At 35.5% G+C, this 19172-nt stretch overlaps 2 protein-coding genes across 12 annotated transcripts in view; one reads left to right on the forward strand and one right to left on the reverse strand.

The window, feature by feature from the left end:
* On the forward strand, positions 1–14394 carry LOC109360373 (transcriptional corepressor LEUNIG_HOMOLOG-like). 11 transcript variants are annotated; one of them, XM_019605211.1, is made up of 19 exons: positions 1–197; positions 330–380; positions 502–573; positions 688–785; positions 990–1114; positions 1215–1480; positions 1561–1636; positions 1729–1843; positions 2138–2187; positions 2272–2544; positions 3748–3822; positions 3976–4203; positions 6146–6293; positions 6374–6483; positions 10432–10581; positions 11683–11838; positions 11934–12050; positions 12166–12363; positions 14018–14394. In XM_019605211.1, exons 3-19 carry the CDS (start codon positions 542–544, stop codon positions 14159–14161), a joined length of 2361 nt encoding a protein of 786 aa, XP_019460756.1. In that variant the 5' UTR covers positions 1–197; positions 330–380; positions 502–541; the 3' UTR covers positions 14162–14394. The 11 variants fall into 11 exon arrangements, with proteins under 11 accessions (XP_019460756.1, XP_019460760.1, XP_019460761.1 ...); XM_019605215.1 differs by having other exon boundaries at positions 6152–6293; XM_019605216.1 differs by having other exon boundaries at positions 3748–3816.
* The window catches only part of LOC109360374 (ubiquitin-conjugating enzyme E2 28-like), a 22976-nt gene continuing 11246 nt past the window's right edge, over positions 7443–19172 (reverse strand). Inside the window, exon 6 of the mRNA XM_019605224.1 lies at positions 7443–7455. The gene's annotated coding sequence lies outside the window, so the exon portion shown is untranslated. The remainder of the gene's footprint in view (positions 7456–19172) is intronic.

A 19172-nucleotide genomic window follows, 5' to 3' on the forward strand; every position in this document is an offset into this window, starting at 1 on the left:
CAGAACTAACGGAACCTCACAGACCCGAACCTCGTTAGCTTCAGCTTCGGTTACACCGAGCCTCAGTTTCGGAATCTCAGTTCATTCAAACATTGTCTTCTCACAACACTATTAGAAAACAAATTCGAACTCTTCACTTAGTTCCCTCACAATGTCACTGTGTTACGAATCCTCTATCAACGATTCAATATCAGGAGGTTCGAATTTCAAGTAATTCGTTTGAATTGCTCTGTTTATTGCTTTGTACTTGTTTTATGTTCACTGTTAATCGATCGTTCACGGTTTTTGATTTTTGATTTCTGAATTTGAGATCGATTACTCGCATGCAGTGTTGGATTGGTGATGCAGGATTTTGATCCATCAGTTTCTAGCAATTTGAGGTTGGTTCGTTAGATTTTACGGATTCAGACAAATTCTCTCTCTTATTGTTTTTGTTAGAATTTTATGAATTTAATTGATTACTGTTTGATATATGTTCGAATTCCGTGCCTTTTTTTGCAGTTAATTTTGTTTCTGACTTGGAATTGTGGTAATAATAATTATGGGGCAGAGTAATTGGGAAGCAGATAAAATGTGAGTGCGTTATGTTTATGTTTGTTAGAGGCTATGGTGTTGGTTGATCCGTGTAGCTGACCCTATTTAATCATAACTGGTGTTGTTTTTTGTGTTTTCGTGTTTTCGTGCTAGGCTTGATGTTTACATTTATGATTATTTGGTGAAGAAAAAATTGCATAATACTGCCAAGACCTTCATGACGGAAGGAAACGTTTCTCCTGATCCAGTAGGTGAGTGATAGTTAACGCGGAAGCTTAATGCTCTTAAGTATTTTTTTGTCTGATTTTTTTATTATTTTATTAAACGATTATTCAGTGCCCATCTCGACTTACCTATTCTGATGCCATGCTAAAGGTTGGATAGAAATTTTGTGTACATCTCCACCTCGGTGGAGCTTTTAGAAGATACTTGAAGGGACATTGATTATATTTAAGATTCTGAAAATGCAGCAATTGATGCTCCTGGAGGTTTTCTTTTTGAGTGGTGGTCTGTTTTCTGGGATATTTTTATAGCAAGGACAAATGACAAACATTCTGAGCCTGCTGCAGCATATTTAGAGGTATCTCCCTTCTGTTAGTTTGACTTGATGGAAATGGTAGGTTCTTGATGATATTAGAGTAGTTATTTTTGCTTTTGTTACTGAGTTGCAAGCTCAACAGATTAAAGCGAAAGAACAGCAACTGCAAATGCAGCAGATATTAATGCGACAAGCTCAGATGCAAAGAAGGGATTCTAATCATCCTCCCGTTGGTGGTCCTGTAAGCGCTATCACTACAGAAGGAGTTCTTGGGCAATCTACTGCCACTGCTTTAGCTGCAAAAATGTATGAGGATCGGATGAAGCACTCCAACCCCATGGAAACAGAGACATCCCAACCACTTGTAGATGCTAGAATGGCTCTTTTGAAATCAACAAATCATCCAGGGTAAAATAAATTTTATTTAACTTAAATATATGAAGAGTCATACATGATATTTACAATTTTTGTGTCTTTTTCCTAAACAGGCAGATGGTTCAAGGAAATTCAGGGAGTGTGACAGCAGCTTTGCAGCAGATGCAGGCTCGAACTCAACAAATCCCTGTACGTACTTGTACTGCTCTGTTAGTTGTCTTCCATCCCTTTCTTCCTTCCTTTGTCTCTCTATGGTTTGAAATGCTGATTTCTGTCCTCGGCAGGAAATCAAAAGTGAAGTCAACATGGGCACCATGCAGAGATCCTTGTCTATGGACCGTTCTTCAATTTATGAGCAGGGAGCAATGCAGTCAAAGTCTGGAATCTCAAATGCAGGTTTGAGTCAATTGAGGAAAACAGCAATTTAAAGAATGTTACGAGTTTTAAATAAATCTGGAATGCAAAACTTCATATCATGCAAAAGGCAAAAAAAAGTGTAGTAACTATTGAGAGTAATCCAGTTTATTCTGCATTTTACATTCTGGAATATCTGCACTGGTTCATTTTACATGAAGTTCTGCCTGATCTGTTTTAATTTCATATTTTATAATTGTCATGTAATTACTACACAAATTCTTTGGCTAATAATCTTGCTCGCTTTCATCAATATCTTTCTTCTTCCCTTTTCAGGATTAAATCCTGGAGTTGGTGGCCTCACATTGAAAGGATGGCCTTTAACAGTAAGTTCTTCTATGAGGCTTAACTTCACTTTTAGATCTCTATTAATGTAACCAACCCAATTTAACCAAATTATCATATTATAGGGCATAGATCAAATTCGTCCTGGTTTTGGAGCACAAGTTCAAAAGCCTCTCCTTCAGAGTCCTAACCAATTTCAACTTTTGCCACAACAACAACAGCAGCAGCTCCTTGCACAGGTTCAGGCGCAAGGAAATATTGGCAATTCACCTATGTATGGAGATATGGACCCACAGCGGTTAAGGGGACTAGCTAGGGGAAGTTTGAATGTGAAAGATGGTCAACCAATTGCAAATGATGGATCAATAGGTTCCCCAATGCAATCTACTTCATCTAAGGTATCATTTATTATATCCACCCAGACTTATGGTACACAAATGTGATATAGCTATGTTATAGAACAAATTTGTATGATGAAGAAATCAATGAGTCCACTTTTTGTCCGTTTCCTGATGTGAACCTGGTCATTTGAATGGTATGGCTGTATTTATGGGTGACCTGTAGGTTATCTCTTCTTTAGGGTAATCAATCACTCAGTATGGAGGGCTGTAGCACCATAGCGGTGTGTCGTGGCCTCTCTATGACCGTCAAATACCCGCTACAGTGTTTACCCACCCTCTCTTTCAAGTATTCAGCAAACTTTAAGGGGAACTTTTTGAAATTTACACCTCTTTCTCCACCAGAATGAAATTGTAGCTAGAAACCAATGCTCTTTGAACTATCCAGCTGCCAACACCTTTTTTCCTCCGAGAAGCACTTCACCATGTCCCTTTTTCTGGCAGGGAATACTTTTTCCTGCCAAATCCGGCCTTTTCTAGAAGCCCTACCATGTATCGGTCCTTTGTGGCCCCTGTTTGCAGTCACACATCTCTGTCATACCCTCTCTTCACACTTCCATCCTGTGTTTACTGACTTCATTCCATGTGTTATAATTTTATGTGTAGTTGTTTGAATGAAATTGCCCCAATCCATGTTTAAATTATTTTTGTCGTTGCTCGGAATTTATTACTCAAAAATCTCTGAGCCTTTGCCTCAATGAATTGAAATTTTCTTAGAGACTGGAGTTCTTTGAGTTTTGAGCATTTATATTTGTATTATAAATTAACTGGTATGCAGTCCCTATCTTCAGTCTAAAAGCATAAAAGTTTACTTTTAATTAAGTATAAAGTTAGGGAAAAACTAATGAATTGTTTTTTTTCTTTCAGAAATTAACTTGTATGCTGTTGTTTAAAATTTTAAAATAATGTACATTTTAAGGTTATCAGACATGTTATATTATAACTATGTGATGACAAAACTTAATTTTGAAAAACTTAATTTTGCTCTAACTACTAGAGTGATGCATTGACGAAAAACTGTAGTTTTTGTCTTTCTGATGTACTCTAGTCATGTGAAAAGTTAAAGACTCTTCTATTAAATGCATCCATACTTAACAGTATTTAGCTTATCACTTGTTGATGAAACTTTTCATTAATACATTGTAGGCTTATAACAAGCAATTTATTTCTTCTATGTCAATATGGTAAAAAATTTTTATCCAGATTAACATGCCACATATCCAACAATCCACCTCCCAGCAGCAACAAGATCATTTGCATCCACAGCAACCTGTACAGGTTCTGCTTTTATATTTAATTGCAATTTCAATGACATAGGTGTTAGAGTCTTTTATTTTGTCTTCTGTTGGAAGTATATAAGCTAGCAGCCTAGAAGTGTCTATATGTATGCTTTTCTTGTTATGTTATGACTGTTTCCCAATTATATTGTAGAATAACCGAAAAAGGAAAGGGCCTACATCTTCAGGAGCTGCCAACAGTACTGGTACAGGAAATACACTCGGTCCTTCTAATTCTCAACCATCAACTCCATCTACTCACACTCCTGGCGAGGGAGTAACTATGCCGGGTAACTTGCAGAATGTTGCTGGTGTTTCCAAAGGTTTAATAATGTATGGTACTGATGGGGCAGGTGGTCTTGCATCCTCCACAAACCAGCTGGTAAATCAAATTGAATATTTTGTAGCTTGTCATACTATGTTGCTTGCAAATCAAATATTTGGTGCAAAGAAACAATGTAGGGCATGCCACCCTCTATATTAAAGTAGTGGTATGAGGCTACATATTCCCTTACACTTATGGCAAATGATTTGGCAATGAGATCATTTTTGCTATAAGTATTTTATTTAAACAGCTTGAGAATTTGCATTGCTGATATTTAAAGATTACGGATGGAAGCGAGTCGAACGGATCTGAACTTGGTTCAAACGACTCTTAAATGGTCGAGATCAAAACTAACTTGAGTTCAATATGAACCATTTATGTAACTCAAGCTTGGTTCAAACCAAGCTCGAAAGTTGTTCATTCCATTCATCTACTTGAATTATGAGCCAAATTTCAACATGAGACATTATGAACTAAATTTACCTGGCTAGCTTGTGAACTTGGTTCGTTAACGTAATTCATAACTCAGTGTAACCTATCATTTTTCTCATAATTGCTTTTAGATTTTACCATTTAAAATATGTCACCTATTAAAAAAGGGTGGTCTAGTACTCGGCCTTATTCGCGCTAGTGAAGATGATGTTTCTAGGATTTGAACTCATGACCTCCAGGTTAGAAGGCAACAACCTTACTATTGAGTCAAGGCTCACCCACTTAAATGTGATATACAAGTTGAGTTGTAATTAGCTTAACTTTCTCAAGTTTAACTTATTTAGTTCATGAACCATGTTCGCCAAACTAACTAACGAGTGGTGTTCCAAATTAATTTAATATCAAGTTGATTAAGTTCATTGCCACTCCTTTTTGGGCTATTTAATTACTTGCATGATTCTCATATGGTGGATTTTGCACGAGTCATGCGTAGCATGAATCCCGAAGTTGTTATCATTGATTCTCATTCATGGTTTATAATGACTATATCGGTTTTGCTAACCATTGCTCTTAAGGAAATGGTTTAGGAACCCAAATAAGCAAAGTCTTTATTAGGAAGTTGTGTATTTGATAGACTAAGAGGTGTTAAGGTTCTATCTCAAAATCAATTGGCAATGAAAGGAGCATCCCAATAAATATTTAAACCTATCCCTAGACAATGAGGCAGGTGATGTGAGATTTACTTTCCAACAGGCCTCCTGGTAGAAGCCCGCTGAACCCATCAATAGGTTACTTTTGACTCAGTACAAATGAGCATCTTCTGGTCCATGACAACCGGGGAAAAGTTGGACTGTGGCTCTGAAACCGTGTTAAGGTTTCATCTCAAAACCAATTGGATATGGGAGGAGTAGTCCAACAGATATTTAAACCATTCCCGAGACAATGAAACAAGTGATGTAAGACATACTTTCTAACACGCCCCTCTACAGAAGCCCGTCAGACTAGGTGATAGGTTACCTTTGACCCAATACAAAAGGGAATCTTTTGGTCCCTGACAACCAGAGTGAAGTTGAGCCCGTGACTCTGATACAATGTTAAGGTTCCATCTCAAAACCAATTGGTATTGAGAGGAGTAGTCCAATAGATATTTAAACCATTCTCAAGATAATGAGGCAAACTATGTGAGACTTACTTTCCAACAAGAGCTAATGTTTTTTGTTTTACAATACACACTTTGTTTTTGGGTTCCTTAGTCATTGCTTCCATAAGGGTAATGATTAGCAAAACTGTAATCCCATTGCTATGTTTGGTAATGTGTCCGTAATATTATTGATTTCCCAACGAATGAGATTTAAAATCTGCTGCACTACACCAAAATAAAATCTTTTTTCCTGTTTCGTGGGGTTGACCACATGGATCAGACAAAGCCATTGTGTTTTATCATAAACCATGACTTGTGCATGGTACGCTGTGAGCTTTATATTTTTCGTTTCATTATACTGTTTGCTGATTCATCTTGTTTTAAGTTTCAGATGGTCATTAGCACTTGATAATTCACATTTTGTAGTTGCAGGATGACATGGAACACTTTGGAGATGTTGGCTCATTAGATGAAAATGTTGAATCATTTCTCTCACAGGACGATGGTGATGGAAGGGACTTGTTTGGCACATTGAAACGGAACCAGTCTGAGCACACTACAGATGCCTCAAAAGGTAACATAATGTTGTCATGCTTCTATAAATTTATATAATTCACATTGGCTGGATTGGTTGTTCTAGTTATTCTATTTCAGGCTTTTCGTTCAGTGAAGTTGGTTCTATACGCAAGAGCAACAACAAAGTCGTTTGTTGTCATTTCTCTTCAGATGGGAAATTGTTAGCTAGTGCAGGACATGACAAGAAGGTAGAAAGGATTTCATTCTAAAGTATTCTGCTTTAAAGCAGATAACAGTTTTAAAATAATTAAGACTATTGCAGAACAACTTATATATCTACTGGTGAATTATAAATTACAACAACACTACAATGCTCTATCATAAATCATGTTCGTTGAGATTAACTACTACAAATTGAAGAGCATAAATCGGTTTCCTCTTTTTTCCATAATAAAAACTTATGAGATTAATTAATTTATTTTAAATTGCATTGGTACACATGAATTAGCTACAATCTGTGGTTCATTTTCATGTTATACATGCTTGATCCTACTTGGCATGCATCTTGTTTTTTGTTATATTCCTTCTACTTATATTTTGGATTACTTCAATATATGTTCAATATGATTAGATTATACATGCTTAGAGATCTTATATGATGGGTCTAAACTAATATGGTGTCTTTTTCATTAAAAAATGTGTTTTTACTTATTTTAATCAGCATTTAAGTCATAGAAAGAGAACTAACATTAAATAGTCAATACTGTATGGCATAATCCCGTTAAATCATATACTAGACAAAAATCTGAGTACCTAAGTGTCTTTCATTCTTTTGGTCGTATATGGTAAGCTCTTAAGCATCAGTTTGCTGACTATTGCTTAAAAAAGTCTTCCAGTAAAAACACCTTGAAATCTTCATTAGCTAATCTCTCTTTTATTGCTTTGCTATGTAAACCCTATAATTTCAACATGATATAAGAGTGGTAACTTCATATCTTTCCCGCTATTGTCATTATTCTACTACCACCTAGTTCCCAAAAATCTGGAATTCCACTATGATTATGTTTTCGTACTCATGATTCTTTTCTTTAAGTTGACCTTGCATCAATTTTGTCAAACAAAACTCCACTTTCCATACTGGCTATTACTGTGCCATGTTTTTCTTTTCCATAACCTTTTTTATTTTTTATCCAACATGCTTATATTAATCTTTAGCTTTGCTCTCTTCCCCTTCTTCTTAGTGTTATGGGTTTCCTATTCTGACATGACATTGAGAGCCAGAGCAATAATGATAATTGTTTCTTTTCCCACTGTGAATTATACTGGTGTTGATTTCTTTATTGACTGTAGTTCATATCTGCCTCAGTCCTATCTTCCACATGCTTGATTGTTTGTTAAGAAATTTCCATAGTCTTTCCAACTAATGCTCATCTCTTGGGCATCTCTAGCATCCTTGAGCTGTTTTTCCAGGGACATAGATTCATCAATAAAAACTTGACTATACATGATTGCACTCCTCAAACATGATTCCACATCCTACTTCCCTTATTAGCCTTAGGAGCCATCCAGAGTGATTTTAACAATAAAAACTCTAACCTTGTTAATGTGATTTTAAGAAGTTTGGACCTTGTTGTGCTCCGGATAAACCTTTTTTCAGGTTGATGATCATTCCAACTATCTTGCCTAGTTATCTTAACACTTTCCAGCATCTCTCTCAACCAACTCATCTGAGATGCCTTCCCAACCATTAATTTTTTTTTGGAGCACAACTTTTATGTTTCTTGTTATTTTTATTTGGGGGGAGTGCATTTTATTTCTTGTAAAGCTTTAGCTTGAGGGTAAGTACATTTTTTCTTGTAAATCTTTAACTTGAGGGTAAGTGTTAGAATATTTAAGAAAATATCTAATATGATCTCTATTGTATCTCAAAATATATCTTTGGATTTATTTTTATTTGTATTTTATGATCTTTTTCTTCTTCAATTAGGACTAGACTTCTTCATTTAGTATAAATAGAACTATTAAGGATGTCTTTTGTAATAATCTCATCACATTATCATCACATCAATAGACATCATTCCTATATTATTTTGAACCTCTATTCTTTCTTTCTTCCCTTTCCTTACCTAAAACCCTCCAATTCAATAGTATCGATCTTACGGACTGCACCAATTGCTGAGTACATGCATGATTCAAAGACATTTGCTATTCACCACATGAGACAAATCGTTGGCTTGGTTAATTATATTTGAGTCATGTGTTCAAATTGTGAATTTTTTTATTCTAACAATTACTTCATTAGTTCGATACATGCTTTGTTCAAAGCCAAATTTTAATTCAGCGGATTGATACAAATTTTTTGCTTGCTGAACCATTTTGAATCATGCAATTTGAATTGTGAATCATGTTATTCTATCAGCTATCCCAGCCATGTGTCATGGAACCTGCTTTATATATTATTATTTTTAGAAATGTTCATTTGTGGGAAGCTTTAAGGTTAGGAAGCTTTAGCTTGAGGAGGAGTGCTGAAACATAAATATGGTAGAGGGGGGTAAAGAGGCACAATAGATTAGCATGATTTATTCTACTTTAGGGATAGGTGTGTACTAAAAGGGGTTAGTTGTTTGTCTTTTGTATCACATCAAATCAGTATCTATTAAAGGTTAGGTTAAAAATGTACATTTTTGGGGTACCAGGCATGTAAAAGAGGCATAATAGATTAGCATGATTTATTCTACTTTAGGGATAGGTGTCTTTTGAACAGTTTAGTACTCAATCCAGTTCGTAGTATAAAAGGGGTTAGTTGTTTGTCTTTTGTATCACATCAAATCAGTATCAATATCAGATTTGCATGAGCTTATTTATCTCATTTATTACTTCTCTACCTAAACCCTATAATTTCATCATAACATTTGCACAGATTTCAGTATCATAAGAATTTTCTGCCATTAAGAAGAATCTATATTCTCAATAATAAAAGAAAGATATATTTCTGCAGGCATTTTGTGCTATCTTTTACTTGCGGGGATTCAAGTGTTCTTTTACTGACCCAAAAGGAGAAATTTTGTTACAAAAGAAAAATAAAGGAGAAAAATCCAATTGGCTATGTGAATTTAGATTAAATGGCTTGATCAGTAATTTATGATCTTTGCTTAATAATTTATCCAGATAAAGAACCTCTGGATTGGTAGAATGTTCATTATAACTAATTCAATATCCAATAATTCCTTTAACTAAAGCTCGTTTACAAAAATAATGGTCATTTAAATTAGTTTTTATAGGTTATGCTGTACTTTGATTGACAAACATATATAGGTTTTTACGGATAACTTGATTCTGTAATACATGCTTTGACAAGCTGGTACTTGTATCTAATACATTGTCTATTATTTGGAAAGCTTTCTAGGAAGGCTTGTAGTTTTTTAGGGCCATATAAAGTATTAGATATACAAAATGACTCATGTGCCTTCACCTAAAAGTTTAAGATTTTAGGAGAGTTGGCACATGACATGGGATCAAAGCCTTTATGATCCAATGGTAACTAGTTTGATCCTTGCCACCTCCATCCTTCTAAGTTTCCAGTATGGATAAGAGGCACAGGCTGCTTTCACTCCAAACCTGTGTAAACTGGTCTGAGCTAGCTGGTTTAACACTAAACCGGTGAACCAGTCTACAGATTGACACGTCATTCGTAATATGGTCAGGATGATAGCAACACCATTGAAACATTATTTAAAGAGACAACAATCAGAAAATCAGAGAGAAGCTGAGAAAAAAAAATCTGATCCTAAAGTGTATTTAAAGGCAAAGAGAGCCTGTAAAGATTCACGTGTTTTGTTGCAATTAAATGCAACAAACAACAGCAAAGGCTCAAAGACCGTCAAATAAATTTGAGTACCCTGGTTTTGTCAAAACTTTGGAAATGAACCACCAAAAACCTTGGTAAAGTGGAGGAACAAACCTGGTGCTCTTTAAAAATCCAGAGAAGGTTATTCCAAAGACAGTTGACATGTAGTGAAAAAATAGGTGTTATGCATTGGTCTAGTGTTTGAAATGCATAATAACATGTTTTGTCATAAAAAATACGTATTGGAATGTTATGCTGGTTTACGTGAAAAGATGGTAGAGTTAGGATCTTAACTGAAATAGACTTTTATTTTAAAAGATGCAGATTCTCATCTTTCCCTTGTTGGTAGGTTGTTCTGTGGAACATGGAGACACTGCAGACAGAGAGCACTCAAGAGGAGCACAATCTTATTATTACCGATGTTCGCTTTAGACCAAATTCAACTCAGCTGGCAACATCTTCATTTGATACAACCGTGCGTCTTTGGGATGCTGCAGATGTAAACCCCTTTTTACTAATTATTCTCTTTTTATGATTAATACAAAATTTTCTTGTCTGCCCCAGGTATGAGATTAAGAACTGATTTCTATTGAATGTAATGCCCTCCCTATGGGGTTTATTATTTTGGTTATGGACACTTGATATATTTCTGTTACAGAAATAGTTATTAATATGACCATGTGTTTGCACCTTATTTGGCTTAAGGAATTCAGTTTTGAGTGGATGTTTTTTTTCCGGTTTCGAAATCTGTACAGTTAAAAGAGATCCTATGCAAATCTTATTTTTAATTATTTGTTTATGCTGGCTTAGCTCCAAGAAAGTCAAGAATATTCAGCAAAGGATAATTCATGAGTCTCTGGAATATTATGGACCATGATCCTATATGTCAATTGTTAGAAAATTAGCATATTTAGCTATTAGAATATTAATATATTTATGACGTGTAAATATGTATATTCAATTGTTATTTTAATGATTGCTTTAAATTAACTAGTTATTAGCTTTTTGGTTGATTGTAATTATGCTATAAACTAGTGATTAGCCCCATGGTTTACTGTGATTATACTATAAAGAAGAGATGATTGTGTGACCTATGACTCCCAACTTCCACTCAATCCTGTGTATTTCCAGAGCAATGATTACAAATCCAGGAAATATGGTAGTGGAGAAACCCTGGTTTTTTTGGGAATTACATCTTGGGACCCTTCTTTGGCCATTAGGTTGATGTTTGCCCTGTTTCCCAAAGATTGAGGTTCAAAGCCTTAGTCTAAAACAAAAAAATTATTGTCAACCTAATGGAATCAGGTTTGTTTGTTATTGTTGTATGGTTAGGACTCTTTTAGAAGTTTTCATTTTTACCATAATGGATAAAACTTCTTTTGACTGTGACATGTACTTTTCGTAAATTTCATTTTGTTTTTGAAACTTTTGTCATTGGGTGCTGAGCCATTGCATGAAAATCAGGTGTTAAATCTTATAGCTTTATGTTGTAGACGATAGTATCTATTTCAAGTGTTCATTTTTTATTTGATTTTGGTTTGTGCTATGAAATGTTGATTTATATGCTTCAGGGACTTACTTTTGGGTTTTGCGTTCGCAGCCAAGCTTTTCGTTGCAGGCATACACTGGTCATACTGCACATGTGATGTCCCTTGACTTCCACCCAAAGAAAAATGACCTTTTCTGTTCTTGTGATGCTAACAATGAGATTCGCTTCTGGAATATTAGTCAATATTCTTGCACCCGTGTTTCTAAGGTCATTTAAGAAGTTTATTTAAGTCACTTGTCATAGATAGATGTGATGTATTTGGTTTGTTCTCCCTTCTGAACCTCATTAAATCAATCAAGCAGGGAGGATCTGCACAGGTGAGATTTCAGCCAAGGATCGGACACCTTTTGGCTGCAGCAGCTGGAAATGTTGTGTCTCTCTTCGACGTTGAGAGTGACAGGCAGATGCAATCATTACAGGTGTAAAGCATGAACACCAAACTTCAGGAAATTTAAAGAAAATAAAAAAATAATATCATTCAGCACTATTTTTATCATAATATCTGGTAATAATTAGAATTTGATGTGTTTGCAGGGACACTCAACAGATGTACATTCTGTCTGTTGGGATACAAATGGAGATTACTTGGCATCTGTGAGTCAAGATTCTGTCAAAGTGTGGTCAGTTGCCTCTGGGGAATGCATTCACGAGCTTAGTTCCAGCGGAAACATGTTTCATTCTTGCGTTTTTCACCCAAGCTACTCCACTCTCTTGGTTATTGGAGGTTACCAGGTAGGTTTGAACATATCAAATTGTATGCGTGTGTTCCTTTTCTTTTTCTTCTTTCAATTTGCATTATTTTTAATTTCAGTTGACTATTATCTTTCTCCTATTTTTTGTCCACCTTACAGCAAATTGTGCATTGAATTGGGGGGGAGGTATTTTTGTTAGAATTAAATCTAAGGCTAGTACTTTATGGTTTATGGAGCTTGTGAAAGATGAGGGTACATATTTAATGTTGTTGAAACTATTAGGTCTAGATATGAAAGGAGAAAAAAGAATGACCAAAGTAGTAAATTGCATTGATAATATTGTGAATGATGGTTGATGATATTGTGATACACAAGACATAACACTAACCCTTATTTATACTAATACTAGACTCCTAATTAATTATGGAAAGAAATCATAGATAAAATAAAGTAATTTTAATCCCAAGAGATCATCTAAGATACTCTAAACAAGTCTAAGACATAATCATCATAATATGAGATATTCTCTCTATATCTAAGTATCTTCTAGAATCTAGTTATTCTTATGTAATATAATTTAAGATATAGTTTTATATATTCTAATACATGTAAGTATAAATAGGTCATGTTAGTATAAAGAAGTACTCCCTCTGGTCCTTATTACACAGACCAATGATGGTAGTTATTTTTCTTGATTTCTTAAAAATATATAATAACATTGCAATTTTACCCGCTTAACTCTTGGAAATTTTACATTGTTTCTCATTAATGAAAAAATGGAAAATGAGAGGGAAAAACAATAAATGATGCATAGAAAATATAAAGTGCCTTATAAAAAGAACCAAAGAAAGCTCAGAATGTGACTTATAAATAGGACCAGTGGGTGTATAAAGCAGTAGGTAGGTAGGGAGGGGGAGATAGGTCATTGAGGAATTGAGAAGAGTGAAGCGTAAGGAGAAAATAGGGTCTCCTGAATACCTGAAGTGTGAGGGAGAGGCAAGGCACTCGAATTCCTGGGAATTCAATGTCAACACCCTTTACTTTTCATTTATGTAATAGTTTGCAATTGTGGTCAACTTCCTATCATAATGGTATCTTCCTCTAGAAATACTGTAAAAATATTGCAATATTGAAGAATGTTGATAGAAATTGTTGAAGCAACTTAAGCAACCTGGGCAATTCATATTACTTTTGTCTATTCTCTCCTTTCTCTTTTCCTATCTAAATCCCTCCAATTCAACACAAATCATGGACAACAGTCAAAACATGATGCCAGCTGATGGGTTCAGTGAATACAAGGAAAATTAGGTTTGAAGCCTGAACGTTGTTAGAGAGTACCCAAGAATGGCAAGTACAAAAATTAAGCGGAAAATGGTTGCAACTGGGTTGTCATAGGACTAAAGCAACAGTTTTGATTCCAATGGATAGGATTCAAGTTTAGTTTCGATCGGAGTTTTATAATATCAGACTGTATTTGGATGTCTGTTATTTTTTAATAAAAAAAACATCACATTTTTATTATTTCATTTGGAACATCATGCTGTTTATTAATAGTACATGTTTTTTCATACATTTGGAACATCGTCCTATTTACCATAAAAAGCCACCACGTTGGATGATTCTGCTTACATGTTTTGCAGCTTATCACATGATTGCTAAAACTTATTTTGGTTTGATTCTTCAATGTTTTATAGTCATTGGAGCTATGGAACATGGCTGAGAATAAATGTATGACAATACCAGCTCATGAATGTGTGATATCAGCTCTAGCACAGTCACCAGTGACAGGGATGGTAGCTTCTGCCAGTCATGACAAATCTGTCAAGATTTGGAAATAAATTAATGGTCCTGTGGTTTCTATGTGAAGTGTTACATTCTCAGGAGCAGTTCCAGTCCAAATAAAGAACAGGGTTGAAGAAATTGAAAAGAGGAGCATGGGAGAAAAAATCATCATCCATGTATTTATTTATTGCTTGTTTTTTCCCTCCTCTTTACTTCATTATTGATTGTGATAACTGATAAGGGGCTTGTGGATCTTATGTTCACATTTGTAGTTTGGCTCATCTTTCTCTCTTTATGTTTTTTATTTAAAACATAATAATTAAAAATACAAATCTTTGGTATCTTGCTTGATATCATGCAAATGATGTTTTTTTCATTGTTATTATTGAATGGAGATTATGTGTCCCATTATGTCTCGTTGTGTTTTGATCCAATTAAAGAATGCCACCTAATTAAAAAAATTATAAAACTAGAAAATATTTTTTTATATTATTTGGTGCAATTTGATTAGTTTGGAGTATAAGAACAAATTTGTTTTTGACATGTGATCTTTATTCATAATTAGCCCATTTTCTCCATTTCCTGGGATGCTTGCTTTGCCAGATTTCATGTCTTCTACCGATTTGAAAATGGCATCAATTACCTAGGTGAATAGGACATGTCTTGATCTTGAGATAGTAGACTCATCATGATTCCATGTACTTTACTCATTAGTCACATGGAAGTTTGTAGGAGTTAATTTATCTGAATCATGAACATTTATTCATCTTCCATTTAAATTTATGTAAAGGAGGAGCTACCATCTTGATTTGCTTTTATTATTATGGTGTCATATTCTGTTTATCGAGCCAACTCCAACTTCACAGTGCAATACTTCCCACAGCGTGAAATTTCAATGGAAAGGTCACATTCTTGGACACATGGAGTCATCACTAAGGGCAATTAATTACTTATGGTTTAGCGTGAGGATCTCCAATGTTAGTCTAATTTTATCCCGAAATATGATGTCAGCTCAAACTCCCATGGTTCAACCATAACCTTTTGGGCCATAATGTTTTCTACACTGGCTAGTTTGACCAAGTGATCGTTGTGTAGGAAGACCATGTGCCATCCTTCAAGAAGGTGATTGAGATTGTGTGGCCAATTTTCATTTATTGTTAGTAAAGTTAGAACCTTAGACCTATGTACCCTCAAATGAACAAGAGGAATTAAGACTACATACTTTTATTAAAGATGGGACAATTAAAAAGTGTGCACTTTATATCAAATATTTACTTATTGAGAATCGACATAAATAACAAAAAATATAAACATAAGACCTAATAAATTTCACAGGATAATTGTATATGGTATGCGATATAGAAATTTAGAAAATATTAAAAAATAATTAGGCGCAATTTATGCAATTGCACACTTATTTTCTATAATTATATTTATTATTTTAGACAATTAAAAGAAGAAGCAAGTGGTAAAAACAAATCAAGAAAACTTAATTCAAACAAAAGTATGCAATTTTAAATTGTCAAGGAAAAATCATTTTTTTTTTATCAGCAATGTATTATATTAAATAAAGAAAAATTAGGAGAACAAGTGGTGATCCTATCCACAAAAAAACCTTTACATATGCAAATTCAAACAATTTGAAGGGCTCCACACCCAATCCATGAACGAGTAAGAGAATGTAGGAGATCTAGCAGAGATAATGTTCCAAGAATGAAGCTGAATAACAGAAATTACCTCATCAAGATTACAAGGGGAATTATCAAAAATAGCTTTGTTCCTTGCCAACCAAAGAGACCACAAGGTGACAAACCAGATAGACATTCACTGATTATGATAAGGATTTCCTAGCCGCAAATAAGACCAATGATATAGGAAGTTATTCCTAATTCCAGCTGGAAATACAGAATTAAGTCCAAACCAGGAGAAAATAGATTGCCATACATCATAAGCAAAAGAGCAGGAAAAAAACAAATGATCAACAGATTCATCCACCATTCCACAGAAAACACATCCTGATTGTGCTCCATCCCTCAGGATACCTCTCCTAACCAGATTTAGGCGGGTTGGAACTCCATCTACAGATAACCTCCAAACAAAACATCTCAATTTAAGCGGAACATTGGATCCCCATACTTTTTTATAGAACCACGAATCATAGCTATTATCCTCATTCAGCAAGGCCTTGTAAGAACTTCTAACCGAGTAAGTTCCATCTGTTTCATGCACCCAAAACCACCCATCAGCACAATCCTGCAAAAATCCTAACATCCTTTAAAGAATTAAGAAGGGCATCAGCTTCCTCTTTTTCCCAAGAAAACAACAGTCTACGCCATTCCAGATTCCAGCACCAAACATTATTCCTCCAATCGCCCAATGAGCTAATATAAGCATTTTTGTCCAGAGCAACCTGAAATAACCTAGGGTAAAGACAGTTAAAACTCACATCCCCAAACCACTTATCTTTCCAGAACGAAGTAGAAAATCTCGACCCGACTCTTCTGATGACCCCCCCCCCATAAAACCAACTGTTTTGTATCCCATTCTCTGTACTCTGCAGACTCCCCAGGTCTCTCCACCACACCCCCTTCCTGAAACACTCGTCCCTGAGAAAATCCCCACTCGACTCCACACAATATTTGGATCTCACTACTCTCACCCAAAAAGATTCATATTCATGCAGTAATCGCCACCTCCACTTACCTAATAAAGCTAAATTAAACAGACACAAATTTTTCACCCCGAGACCCCCTGCCTCCTTAGAGCAACACACCTTTTTCCAACTCACCCAATGAATACCTTTACTCACCTCATTCCTACCCCAAAGAAATCTTCTCTGAATTTTATCAAGCTCATGAATAACAGAGACAGGAGCTTTATAAAAAGAAAAGAAGTAGATAGGTAAAGATGAAAGGACCGACTTCAGAAGAGTAACACGGCCAGCAAAAGAGATAAGCTTTTGTTGCCAGAAAGAAAGCTTCTTCTTAAAGACCTCAATAACAGGACTCCAAGTAGAAATTCTTCTAGGATTAGCGCCAACAGGAATTCCAAGGAACTTGAAAGGCAAAGCACCAACACCACACAATAACTTGTTAGCCGCCGACTGAACAATAGCATTATCAGCTGTAATACCAATAAAGCTGCTCTTATGGAAGTTAATTTTCAAACCCGATGTTAGCTCAAAGCATTTCAGAATACACTTGAGAGCCATAATATTATCCTCAGAGATTTCTCCAATAAGAAGGGTATCATCAGCATACTGAAGATGAGACACAATAACCTCATCCCCAACCGAGTACCCTTTGAAGATCCTTTGCGAAACCGCTGATCTCATAATGCCAGCAAGACCCTCGGCCACTATCAAGAATAAGAAAGGAGCAATCGGATCGCCTTGTCTAAGGCCTCGAGACATGTTGAATTCAGCAGTTGGGCACCCGTTAACCAGAATAGAAGTGAAATTTGACTGAAAGCAGCTTTTAATCCATGACCTCCATTTTAAACAAAAGCCCATCCTCTCCATCATGTAAAGAAGAAAACTCCAATTAACACAGTCATAAGCCTTCTCAAAGTCCACTTTGAAGCAATCACCATAATTTTTCTTTTTAGCCTGATCAATGACCTCATTAGCAATGACAACACCATCCATGATACATCTTCCTTTAATAAAAGCAGATTGGCAATCTGAAATTATCAAGTGCATGACCTTTTTAATCCGACCTGTCAACAGTTTAGAAATAATCTTATAGATACAACCAACCAAAGAGATGGGTCGATAATCACCAAGACCCAGCGGACTTCTCGTTTTTGGGATTAAAACAATGAATGAAGAATTGCATCATTTCGCAAGATTCCCAGAAATGAAGAAATCGTCCACAATAGCAAAGACATCATTCTTCACACAATCCCAGAATTTTTTAATAAAGGTGAAATTGTAACCATCAGGCCCAGGACTTTTATCACCTTCACAACTCCAGACAGCATTTTTAATCTCATCTTCCTTGAACCGGGCTATAAGATCATTATTATCCTCCTCAGAAATTCGATTGAAAACAAACCCATCAAGAGTTGGCCTATTCCAATGATGTTCTGAAAATCTATCTTGAAAAAACGACCGAATATAATCTTTTACCTTTGAAGGTTCTTCAACCCACACCCCATCAATTAGCATCCCAAGCATTTCATTGGACCTTCTTCTTCTATTAATAGAAGCATGAAAATAATGAGTATTAGAGTCACCATCCTGAAGCCACCTCTGTCTAGATTTTTGTAACAAGAGACTATCTTTTTGGCTTAACAGCCTCCAAAGATCCGCAGAAGCAATCCTCCTAGCCGCAATATCCTCAATGCTAAGGGCACAAGTGCTCCCTTTCCCATCAATAGAATTAATGATAGAGACTTTGTCAGAAATCTTCCTATCCAGCTGACCAAACACATCTCTATTCCAAATCTTCAAGGACCTCTTTAGACTCTTCAATTTTTCTTTAAGAATATAAGAACCCCTACCAAAAACCTCCAAAGAACTCCATTCCTCTTCAATGAACTTACTGAATCTTGGATCTGATAACCAGCAGTTATTTGTTCTGAACGGTGAAGGACCCCAATCAGGGATGTCATTTTTTAGAAGGATAGGACAATGATCTGAGAATGAGCGTGGTAATCCTAATTGGATAAGCCGGTCCCAACAGTTCAACCAATTATTATTGACCAGAAACCTGTCAAGTCTACTCATCGTCGAGCCATTAGAAAGGAACCAAGTGAATTTTGATCCCGCAAGAGGAAGATCAAATAATTCCAAGTCCTCGATGAACTTAGAGAATTCAGAACACTCCCTAGCAGCAAAATGAGCAGTAGTACCCACTATTTCATCATTATTCACAATAGCGTTGAAATCCCCCACCACACACCACATATCCCCCGAATGATGCATCCAATCGGACTTTGCGTTTTCCCAAAAAATTCTCTTCCTGACCAGATCGCAAGGACTATAAACATTCATAATATTAGCAATTTCATTATAAGAATTCCACTTCCCTCTAACCGTCACAAAATTTGACCCAAACCGCACCT

The sequence above is a fragment of the Lupinus angustifolius genome, chromosome LG11 (genome assembly GCF_001865875.1).
Source record: "Lupinus angustifolius cultivar Tanjil chromosome LG11, LupAngTanjil_v1.0, whole genome shotgun sequence".
NCBI lineage: Eukaryota > Viridiplantae > Streptophyta > Magnoliopsida > Fabales > Fabaceae > Lupinus > Lupinus angustifolius.